Consider the following 12,549-nt stretch of genomic DNA (forward strand, 5'->3'; position numbering starts at 1 on the left):
GAATCTCAACTCCATCTCCATATATTTTGGAGAATGTCATTATTTACGAAAATGCCATTCTCCAAAATTGCAAATACACCCTTTAATTTTTTTTATTAATTTCATATATTTAAATGTTTATTTCAATACTTTTACTAAATTTTAATGATTTTTTGGTATTATTTAATTTATTTCATGTTTTCTCATTTTTTATTATTTATTTATTTATTGTAATTGAATTATTTTGATGAAAAAAACAAATGAAAATAATAATTAAATAAGATTGTGAAATGATACATTACATGTTTTTTTCAACACAAATCGAATTAGTTAACTTGAGATAAATTAAACATGCATACACATTAAAACATAAAAAACAGTTCACATTAAAACATATAAAATAGACGATCATAAAACAAACCAACAACTTAAAACAAACACTCACAAGCAATACACATTGTCATATTTTTATTCCACTGCAATGATGACTAAACACTAGTACTCTCCTAGATCGGACCCGGATGGAGAAGTTCCGCCGAAGAACTGGCCAAACAGATTAGAAGATCCGTGGGCTCCATCACTTTTTGCTGCTCTTTTCTGCCAAATGTTTTGTTGTTCTTTGAGCAAGTATGCACGGAATGATTCATCAACAGACATAGGGTTCATCCGTAATATTTTATTTTCTTCTTTCCAAGCCAATAGAGCGTTCCTTTCTTTCTGAACATCAATGAGTTGTTTTCGATGGGTCTCGGCATTCTCCATTGCAGTCATCATTTTCTCACTGCATTTGGCCATGGTGGAAATATCGTTTGAGTAATCTTCAGTGGCTTTTCTTTTGGCTTTTGCTTTTTTTATGCCGATTGGTCGCTGAGTACTCCCTGATGGGCTATCTTCATCTAGGTTTACATCAAACCCAGATAGTCCCGGAAAATCTGGTGTTGGGGATTCTGTGTTGGGTGAGTAATCAGACTGGGAGGAGTTCATACGGTTTGATATGAAACCAGGTAAGGTAGCGTTGGATGACCTAAACTTCTCCTGGTCTTTTAGTAAAGACCTAACATGATCCAATCTCCATGTTGACCCAGATTGCTTAAATAATTCTTTTGCTTCATCAAGCTTTAAAAACGTGTTAGTTGTATGTTATTTACACACTAAAAATTAAAATATTTAAAGAATATTTGAACATTTGTACTCACAATGTCTTTCTCCGATGCACCACCTTGGTGTCTAAGTTCCACTTGACGAATACATCCACTAAAACTTTGGACAGCCCTACTTATGTTGGACCATCGACATTGAAGGGCCCTCATAGTACGATGCTCTGTTGACGGACTAGTGAGTTGCTCATTATAACTGGCTGCCACTCGAGACCACAAGCTATCATTTGACTGGTTTATGCCAATAATAGGATTTTGGGAGATGTCGAGATAAATTGTCACAAGAAGTTTGTCCTCCTCAATTGAGAAACCAGGACCACGTCGAGATGAATTCATTATGCTTGGAGAGAATGAGTTAGGGATGGAAGAGTATTTTATAGAAGGATAGATGTTAGTGGGATAGTGGGTAGTGTGGATGTCATTCAAAGGCTTTAGTGGGTAGTAATGGGATAGTGGGATGGTAGGATGTGACAACTCGATAGTGGGATGGTGGGAGTGGGATAGTGGGATGTGACAATTCGATAGTGGGATAGTAGGAGTGGGATAGTGGGATGTGACAATTCGATAGTAGGATAGTGGGATATGGGATATGGGAGTGGGATAGTGGGATATGACAATTCGATAGTGGGATAGTGGGAGTGGGATGTGTCAATTCGATAGTGGGATAGTGGGAGTGGGATGTGACATTTCGATAGTGGGATAGTGGGAGTGGGATAGTGGGATGTGACAATTCGATAGTGGGATGTACCCTTATTTTTGGGATAGTAGGATGCGACACTGACAGTATTTAAGACTAGTAAATGGTGATAGAACTGTTGTCTCACCATTTCGTAATCCAACTCAATATGAATTTTCATGAGGGAGGTCCTTCAAATTTTTCTTTCCTTGCATCATCGTCCTCATCTGACGGAGACGAGGAGTCCGATACCAATGTAAACAATGAGCTTCAACTCATTGACCAGCATCAACAAATGTTGTCATTCCAACTTACAAGCAATGCTACTCCCATCTCCACTTACTTCCAAACACTAGATAACACGCACCATGGAGGATCAATTCATGGCCATGCGGTGATTAATCGAGATAGAGCGGCCGCTGAGCAACGCTTATACAATGATTATTTTTCTGATTCTCCAATGTATGGAGAGGCAATGTTCAAGAGACGTTTTCGAATGTCACGTCGCCTATTCCTACACATTATGACATCCATTCAAGAGCAGGACAATTACTTCGTACAGAAAGCGGATGCGTTAGGTCGGCATGGGTTGACACCATACCAAAAGATAACTGCTGCAATGCGGATATTGGCATACGGTGTGGGGGCAGATGCGACAGATGAGTATACTAAAATCGGAGAGTCCATTGCGATTGAAAGTGTAAATAGATTTTGTCGAGCAACGATAGAGGTGTTTGGCGACTTGTATCTTCGCTCTCCTAACGCGGAGGACATTGAAAGACTTCTCCATATTGGAAAACAACGTGGATTTCCGAGAATGCTTGGAAGCCTCGATTGTATGCATTGCAGGTGGAAAACTGTCCAACGGCTTGGGCAGGACAATATACTGGTCGGAGTGGAAGACCAACAATCATTTTGGAGGCTGTAGCTGATTACGACATGTGGATATGGCATGCATACTTTGGTTTGCCAGGTTCGAACGACGACATTAATGTGTTGTCAAAATCACATCTCTTTGCTAATCTAGCCAATGGAGTAGCTCTTCCTGCTAATTATATCATACAAGGAAAAGAATACAACATGGGATACTATCTAGCTGATGATATATATCCAAAGTGGGCCACTTTAGTTCAAACATTCCACAATCCACAAGGTCCAAAGAAGAAATACTTTGCAGCACGACAAGAGAGTTGTAGAAAAGATGTGGAACGAGCATTTGGTCTATTGCAATCAAAATGGGCGATAATCACTGGCCCACTTTTGATAGTGCTCAGGTATAGCTTTGAGAGGGTTTAGACCATCTAGAACTAGAAGAAAAATGATTTTTCAATGGATGGTGTCAACGACATGCATTAAAAAGTACGTTGATTATATTATTTTCTACGATGTGTGTTGTTTATATTTTTCAACTTAAAAAAAAATGACGTACATTAAAATCACTGTGCATAAATTACTTTTTATGGAATGCAATTATGTGTGAGTTGTTAATGACCTTGTATAAGTGACTACGTGAATGAAATTCTCGTCGCAGATATAATTTTTTACAATGTGCACCAATATATGCACAGTTAATATTTTAATCCAAAATAAACATATATTTTAATGTCTGACCAAAGATATACACACAATATAATTTGGTAAGTAAACCCGAATCCCGTCTCCCTCAACCACCCAAATATGACTGACCAACCACGGGAACAGCTCGACGACCACCGTGGGTTGCAAACAAAACCTAGATGACTAGAATAGTGGTATTAATTGAGGCTTGTGAACTCCGACGTCTTATCCATTCGATTTCTGGTTTTTTCTGTGATTTTATGGTGGGAATATGTTTTTCTTGAACTTGAGGAACTATTTCGAAGTTATCCATGCCTCGTTTTTTGCATTTAGCTATTTCTATCCGTGATAAGCTACTTCTCTGGTGAGTTATAGTTGTGTACCATTGCTGTTTCAAGCTCTGCTCATTGTTATGCACTTTTTAAGAGCTTTAGGATCGAATTATAGCCTTTTCTTGAGTCCTTGAAGGCTGCCTAGGTGAGGTTTTTGTCCGCTAGATTTAATTCGAGTTTTGGTTCGGATATGGCGCAAATGTTTACTTAATGCAACTTATGTGTGCTTGATACTTGGTTTCTGGACTTTGGCTTAGCAGTGTTATTTGTTTGTATGATTCAAGTACTTGGTCAGCAAGTAATTTGAATCACAATCATACATTTTTTGACAAGTCTTGTGTTGGAGAAATAGGATATATAGTATTTTCTCCTTATCTTTTTGTTGGATTATGAAGGATGAAGCTAAAGAAATTGGAAATCTAAGAAGTGAGAGATTGGAAAATCTGATTGGATTTTGCATCAAAGGTGAGGAAAGAATGCTTGTGGCAGAGTTCATACTGAACGGAACTCTTGCTAATCACTTATTTCACTGTGAATTACCTAATCTTATTCTCATGAGTCTCAGAATTGAAGATTTGATTATAATTTTTTTGAGTCGTAAGCTATGTATTAAAAATGTTTCAACTTATCATGGATTAATAACTTTCATAGGCGAGAACCAGTCAATGAAATGGGTAATGAGATTGAGGGTAGCCTTTTACAGGAGGATCGTTGTATCACGATCTAAATTTTTATTGAGTCTTGTTTGAACAAAACATTAAGGCACGCCTTGTATCACTCTTTTTCTCATCATTCATGCTATGTATGCTGATATATATGTATATGCATGAGAACTCCTTTGATTTATCATGTGGTGCCATTTTTGCAAAGGTTTGACACTGAAAGTTCTGTTTCCACAGTGTATGTGTGAGTTGAGAGTGAGTGTTGTGTGTTTCAGAATATAGGTGTTGTGCGTAGGTGTTGTAACACCCACGACAACATGCATCGGAAGTTATAATTTTAACACACCTATACGTAGCTGGAATAAAGATAATAATAAGAGAGACGAGATATAAATTATGCACAAGTATCAAATACTTGTGCGGTGCCTCAGGGCAAAATAATTCACTAGAAAAACTTGTAAGTTTACAAAAAAACCAATACTTGTGAAAGAATCAAACAACTCCCTTATAAAGGCGAGTAACAAATTGCATCCTACACCTCTAACAAACCGTATAACAAAACTATATCGGATGCATCAACCGAGAAGTGACAAAAGTCTTCAACACTCAACACACTAATCAACACTGTGATTAGGTGTTGTCTTCGGATGTTGGCAGCACTTCACAGCAACACGTTATCAATCACGAGATGGCTACAGTCTCGAAAAGCCCTTCAAACTCCTTCGTATGTCGCCCACTCCTCTTTTTCTCACCTCACCTATTAAAGCACCCACAGAGTTTTATTAGAAAAAAACTCCTTCAAAAACAAAGATCTCATATCTTCAAGATATAAGATTCCATATATCAAAGATATTATGGCTCCCAAATCTACACGAGATCGCATCATAAATTAGAGATTATTCTCAAATCTAGAAAGGCAAAACTTTAGAGATATTAATAAGGAAATTATATCAAGGAATTTAATTCCTTTCAATCTCCCCCTTTTTGCCTTTCTGGACAAAACACCCCAACATAGTTATACAGCTCAACTTCCCCTGAATTAGTCGATCAATGACTCAGCCAACTTTAGTTGACTCCCCCTGAATTCGACCGGTAAACCTTTCCTGAAATCAAACATCAGTGTTGTATGTTAGAAGTTACAGCACTCGAATCACAACATCGAAAAACAGTTCAGTAATTAGGGAAAGTTAACATTTTCTAGGGAAAGTTAACATTAGAGAAAATGCAAATACTTATTAATAACTACAGCCATAAAACAAAACTACAGCCACAAAAAAACTCAAACTATCTCAAACTCTCATTCTCCATTGTTACTGCCATCATCATCATTATCAGTCAGGTTAGCTCCACTGGTGCCGGCTGTATTATCTCCCCCTTTTTGTCCAGAATGGATACTCGCAGCAAGTAGAAGCTCATAATCTGCCACTTGATGTTCGTAATGATCAATGGTCGCTTTGGCATTTGCAATTTGTTGCCGACCATAGGCAATCTGCTCGCGAATGTAGGAGAGAGATAATGTAACATAACCAGGAGGAGGTGCAGGGGGCAGGCTAGTCAAGTCAGGCAGAGATTCCGATGTTGCATCAGTAGTGTTGTCAACATCCGGAGCAACACTGGAAGTCACCCAAGACAGATCAATCTGTCTGTTGCCTTTAAAATACACAGGAGAAATCTTCAGGGAGTCTCTAACAAGGCAGAGATCTTCATCAATGTCCCTAATGAACCCTTGAGACTCCAAGATCCTATAGATCAGTGAGGGATATGGTAGCTTAGTCTTCTTGAAGTCCCCTTCAGCATATTGTAATGCTGTCCTGAACACCAACCTCCCAAAATTAAAGGGCCTTCCAGTGCCAATATTAAACAAGACCAGGGCTTGAGATCTGGTCACAGTGGTGGAATTTGTTGACGGGGTCCAATTCCAAATGGAGGTCTTATGTAGGACAGAGTAGAAGGACGTGAGATTAGCGGCGCTCAGCTTCTTGGGGTAGTCGGGGAATACTTGGAACACACCTCCGGTGAGCACAGATGTGACAGCATGTATGTCAAGATCCTCATCAGCTTCCTCAAGATCCGGAGTGTTGTAGAATTCATTGATTACCGATGGAGAGAACTTGTAGATATGATCCCGAACAAACACTCGCCCATATTTCACCGATTCCTCATGTCCAACACTGCGCAGAAGATTGCAGTAGAATTCTAACACCACACGGCGACAGTAGGGCATAACAGTGGTGACTGTGGATAGCAACTTTCTGTTTTTGAGAAACTCAACCAGGTTGTATTTCCCATAGGCAGTGACATCAATATTTTTCTCCTCAACCAACTCTCTCTGAACGAACAGCAGCCATAGTGCCAGGGCATGCTCAGAATAAAATTTGGGGGAAAAAGACTTACTCACATCATAGTCAGCAGAGTCAATGTTGTGCTCGGTGTTGTCAACATCCACTTCAACACCGGCAGCAGCATCAGTAGCATCATCTTCAGAAGACTCGCTAGATTCAGAGTCAATGTCCTCAGATGCATCATCACCTTGTTCTTCAAATTTAAAGTCAGATACAGACGATGAGGAGGAGTCATCAGAGGCACCAGGCCGATTTTGCTCGAATTCCTTCATCATTTCCGAGTCAGGTTCATCCTCCTTAGCCATTTGTTTTCGGGCGGCCTTATCTTCTTTGAGCTGAGCAAGAAACTCTGCCAAAGATTGTTCATCATCTCCAGGTTCACCAGGAGATTGTTCTTCTGCAGCTTCATGAGAGTCCGTGATGGGGTTTGGTTTTTGACTACCGGAAGTAGAACCAGATTCCTTAGCAGCAGCAGGTGGTTTGGGGCGAGCCACCAACTCAAAGTCATCATCATTGGAGTCGTCTCCAGATGAGAAATCAGGGTCCAGAATAAATGGGACGGTGGATGCCCTTGGTTTCTTGGTAGGGACAAAGTCAGGATCGAACCCTGCTTGTCTTTTCGACCTTCGGCGCATAGGTGCAGGGGGGAAGGCTCTATTCACGGCCTAAAAATTTGGGGGATCCTCGACATTGATTTCGTTCCCAGGTTCACCAGGAGCGATCATTTCCAACGGGATTGGTTCTTCTGGTACAACCACAATTTCCATGCCCACAACATCGGTTGCGGCTTTGGGTGTTGTGTCAGGTGATTTGACGCCCATGCTTGCAGCCATTTCACTCCTAATGTCTTGAGGATCAAAGCCAGCCATCTGCGAAAGAGAGAACAACAAAGTAGGGAAGTTCGAAGAAGACAGAAATTTACGAAGATCACAGATACTTTTGCGCGAAAAAGAAACCAAATAGTTAGGGTAGGAGAGATTTTAGAATATGAGGGAAAATAGTACGCCGTAAAGTTGTTCCTTATTTATCCCTAAATATTTATGCACACCCCTCCAACGGTAACATTTTGATGAGTCGCAACTCCGGCATCTTTCCAAATCTGTTTTTACTCCAACGGTAACTTTCTGAGACAGTGTAATCATTCTTTCAAAAAGATCAGGCAGGATGAAACGCCACATCGAATTAACCCCACTAACCGTTAGATATCAAGGTATTCCAAAATTAAGTTGGTTAGGTTATTTTTCAAATTTCATGAATTAAAAGCTGGTAGCCCACTGGTCATGATGAATTCACAAAGCAGTAGTATGAATGACTTAAGTTTATGCCTAAAATATGATCAAAAATGAAATATACACGCATGTGATCAAACTGTGATCAGTCTGTAGTTAGGTGTTGGCAACACCTCTTGGCAACACTCACAAGTTGGACTCAAACTTTCTTAAACATTTTTATTTCAGACATGGTAGCTCCCACTCTAGAAAAACGGTCTTCATGGGACTCCTCTAGGTAGCTTTTTCCATCTGGATTTTGACTTAGAAGTGGTAGCTCCCACACTAGAAGAACGGTCTTCATTGGACTCCTCTAGGTAGCTTTTTCCATTTTCTTCTAAACAATGTTTTTGTTCCATTTTTTTTTTAAATTCTTCTCCTCTTTCTATTTTTCGCCTCATTGCTCAAGAATTTTCTAAGTCATTGTCTATTTTGGACATTACCATGTAGTACATGAACATCCTCAACATCTTTACGACTTAGATTGAGCATACTCCATACTTTAGAGAATTTCGATAGAAAGTTTGATTCACAACTGAGAGCGCACCATTCAGTATCCTTCACTTGTACAGGCTTCACACAGAACAAGATGTATGCAATATGTCTAGCATCCTAAAAATAAAATGCACATGCATGCTGAGTGTTGTCCACAGGTGTTGTAACACCGAGGACAACATCCGTGAGTGATCATTGTGTACACAAGCTGAGAGACTTCCTAAGATTGGAAAATCTCTCAAAATCCAATGGTTTTGTAAAGATATCAGCCAGTTGGTTCTCAGTTCCAACAAATTCCATTCGAATCATACCCTTTTCAACCAAATCTCGAATAAAATGATGTCTAATGTCAATGTGTTTCGTTCGAGAGTGTTGCACTGATATTTTGAAATATCAATTGCACTTGAATTGTCGCAGTATACAATTAAGGTGTCACTGTTGAATCCATAATCTTTAATCATTTGATTCATCCACAGAAGTTGTGAGCAGCAACTAGCGGCTGCAACATACTCAGATTCAGCAGTGGACAAAGACACACAATTTTGCTTTCTACTATACCATGACACCAGATTGTTACCAAGATAAAAACACCCACCCGTGGTACTTTTCCTATCATCTAAGTTTCCAGCCCAGTCAGCATCACTAAAGCCCACTAAATTGGTGTTTGTTTCTTTGGTGTACCATAGACCTAAGTCAACTGTTCCAGATATATATCTCAAAATTCTTTTGACAGCCTTTAGATGAGTGACTTTAGGATCAGCCTGGTACCTAGCACACAAACAAACACTAAACATGATGTCGGGACGACTTGCACTTAAGTAAAGAAGACTGCCTATGATGCTGCGATACTGGGTGTTGTCAACACCTGCCGCAACATCGTCTTTGGACAATTTTTCAGTCGACCCCATTGGTGTTTTTATGTGCTTAGTGTTCTCAGTAGAGAATTTTTTCACCAAATTCTTGGCATACTTGGATTGACATAGAAAGATACCATCATGCATTTGTTTAATTTGCAATCCAAGAAAGAAACTTAATTCTCCTACCATGCTCATTTCAAATGTGGTAGACATGCATTTAACAAATTCATCAACATGCTTTTGAGAAGAAGCACCAAAAATGATGTCATCCACATAAATTTGACACACAAGAATATCATGCTTCTATTTTTGAATAAAAAGAGTTTTATCAACCTCACCTCTTTTGAAGCCTAAGTCAAGCAGATATTCAGTAAGCCTTCCATACCATGCTCGAGCTCTTGGAGCTTGTTTAAGTCCATAAAGTGCTTTCTTCAACTTGTAGACATGGTTCGGGTGGTGTGGATCTTCAAATCCTTTAGGTTGGCTTACATAAGCTTCTTCTTTCAAGATGCCATTCAAAAAGGCACTTTTCACATCCATTTGATATAATTTTATGTCCATGTGGCATGCAATAGCAAGTAAAAGTCTAACCGATTCAATCCGGGCAACATGGGCAAACGTTTCATCAAAATCAATTCCTTCAATTTGAGTATATCCTTGAGCCACTAGCCTAGCTTTATTTCTCACAACAATTCCAGATTCATCAGTTTCGTTTTTAAAGATCCATTTGGTTCCAATAACATTCATATTATCAGGTCTGGGAACCAAATCGCACACATCATTCCTAACAAATTGTTCAAGTTCCTCATGCATTGCATCAACCCAAAATTCATCTTTTAAGGCTTCATTTATATTTTTGGGTTCCATGAGTGACACAAAACAAGAGTGACTTACTTGAGAGTACACGGACGTCATGCATACTAGTCCCATCATTTTGCGATAGTCTACCTTCTCCTTTCTTCTCGTTTGCATTCCTCCAAATGTTTCTCCAATGATCTGAGATAATGGATGATTTTTCTGAACATTGCTGGGAATATCAATCTCTTCATCGGTTACACTGTCATCATTCTCAGTATACTTTCCTAGTTCATCAGTTGATTCTGCCAGTGCAGGTGTTGTCTCCGGTGTTACAACACCGGGTGCAACATCAATGTTAGGCAGTGTCTCACTTTCGTTCAGCAGCCCATCAATATCATCCTCGATTGATTTTCCCGTTAGATCTGCAAGATCATCAAAAACAACATTAATAGACTCCATAGTCGTTCTTGTTCTCAGATTATACACGCGATAGGCACGACTATTAGATGAATAACCAACGAATAAACATTTGTCACTTTTAGAGTCAAACTTTGCAAGATGGTCTCAGTCATTCAAAACATAACATACACACCCAAAGACATGAAAATACTCGAGGTTCGGCCTCTTTCCCATGATGATTTCATAGGATGTCATAGTAGAACCACTCCTTAAGTACACACGATTTGAAATATGACATGCTGTGTTCAAGGCCTCGGCCCAAAATCTCTTTGAAATATTCTTTGAACTTAACATGACCCTAGCCATTTCTTGCAGTGTCCTATTCTTCCTTTCGGCTATTCCATTTTCTTGAGGAGTCTTAGGGGCCAAAAATTCATGAGTTATCCCTCTCTTTTCACAAAATGATACAAAGTGTGAGTTTTCAAATTCTTTACCATGGTCGGTCCTTATCTTACCAACCCTCAGATTATGTAGATTAGTAATCTTAGCATGTAATTTCTTGAAAACATCAAATGTATCGGATTTTTCTCTAAGAAATCTTACCCAAATAAAGCGAGAGAAATCATCCACACAAACACATGAATACTTCTTACCTCCAAGACTTTCCACTTCCATTGGACCCATAAGATCCATGTGCAAGAGTTCAAGACACCGTGTTGTCCCAAAGTGTTGCAACACTTGATGGGGAACACGTGTTTGCTTACCTTTTTGACATGCACCACAAACATACGGAATTCCAGAGGATAAATTAGTCATACCTCTCACAGCATCGTACTTACCAAGATTCTTTAATGTCTTGAAGTTTGCATGTCCCAATTTTTGATGCCACAAGTTTAATTCGCTCACCTTTGAATGATTGCATAATAAATCTTCTCCAAGTTGATAACAATTATCAGCAGACCTTGTACCTGTCAAAATACGAGTATTAGCATTATCAAACACTTCACAATTGTCTTTGTCAAACTTAACATGCAAACCGTCATCACAAAGTTGGCTTATGCTTATTAAGTTTGAGTTAAGCCCTTCGACATAAAGCACATTGTGTAGATTAGGTAGTCCATCAACATTCAAGGTTCCTTTGCCAGCAATTCTTCCTTTAGCACCACCACCATACGTCACATGACCAATCCTCAGTTCAACATAGTCAATCAAATGGTCTTTAGAACCTGTCATGTGGCGTGAACAGCCACTGTCAAAGTATCATATTCCTGCAATGTTAGTCTTTAATGAAGTATAAATAACGGAACATTGAATCTTAGCCTTTGTTACCCAAACCCTTTTTACTGTCGGTTTTCTGTTGGTAGTGTTGCGCCGGGTGTTATGCAACACCGGTGGCAACACATGATCTGATTCTCATCTCTTGTAATCATCTCTCAGTTTGAAGCAGTAGGGTTTGATATGACCAGGTCTAAAACAATAGTGGCAGATAAAGTGACGTTTTCTGGATTCGGACTTCTTGGTAGATATTTGCCTTTTAGATGGAGTACCTTTTTCAGTTTGTGTAGCATTTGAGGTTTCAACACTTCCTTTGACAAAAACAGTTGGTTTTCTCTCAGTATTGGAAGATTCTCCAATTTCGAACAGACTATTCGGATAACCAAGTCCAGCTTTGTCATTCTGTTCAGTCATCAAAAGTGAGTCAAGTTTGGATGAACTTGAATTCATCTTGGCAAGAATCTGAGTTGCTTCTCCAAGTTCCTCTTTGACTTTGCATAATTCCAAATCTTTCTTGCTTAAGATTACTTCAAGTCGTGAAATTTGTGACTTTAGCTCAGCATTCTCTTTGGATAGAATTGCATTTCCTTTAGTTCTTTTGATCCAGTCTTCATATAATTCTTCGTACATCGTCTACACACTTTCTAGAGTGACTTCATCATCATCTACCTCTTGAGTTTCAGACTCACTTGCCTCCGCAAGGGTTGTAGATTTAAGACATACTGAATTCGAAGAGGTGTTGCGGCCAAGTA

General features: G+C 39.2%; 2 protein-coding genes across 2 annotated transcripts; one reads left to right on the plus strand and one right to left on the minus strand.

Annotated features, from left to right (window-relative positions):
* Positions 1-260: 260 nt before the first annotated feature.
* Positions 261-1,674, minus strand: LOC140803770 (uncharacterized). The gene is made up of 2 exons (XM_073159653.1): positions 1,176-1,674; positions 261-1,095 (listed from the first exon to the last, which is right to left on the minus strand). The coding sequence occupies exons 1-2, from the start codon at positions 1,470-1,472 to the stop codon at positions 475-477; spliced, it is 918 nt and encodes a 305-aa protein (XP_073015754.1). The 5' UTR covers positions 1,473-1,674; the 3' UTR covers positions 261-474.
* A 51-nt stretch (positions 1,675-1,725) lies between these two features.
* On the plus strand, positions 1,726-3,108 carry LOC140842885 (uncharacterized). The gene is made up of 2 exons (XM_073211089.1): positions 1,726-2,625; positions 2,838-3,108. Exons 1-2 carry the CDS (start codon positions 1,937-1,939, stop codon positions 3,106-3,108), a joined length of 960 nt encoding a protein of 319 aa, XP_073067190.1. The 5' UTR covers positions 1,726-1,936.
* Positions 3,109-12,549: the final 9,441 nt, after the last annotated feature.

This window comes from Primulina eburnea, chromosome 10, assembly GCF_022965805.1.
Source record: "Primulina eburnea isolate SZY01 chromosome 10, ASM2296580v1, whole genome shotgun sequence".
In the NCBI taxonomy this organism is placed as follows: Eukaryota; Viridiplantae; Streptophyta; class Magnoliopsida; order Lamiales; family Gesneriaceae; genus Primulina; species Primulina eburnea.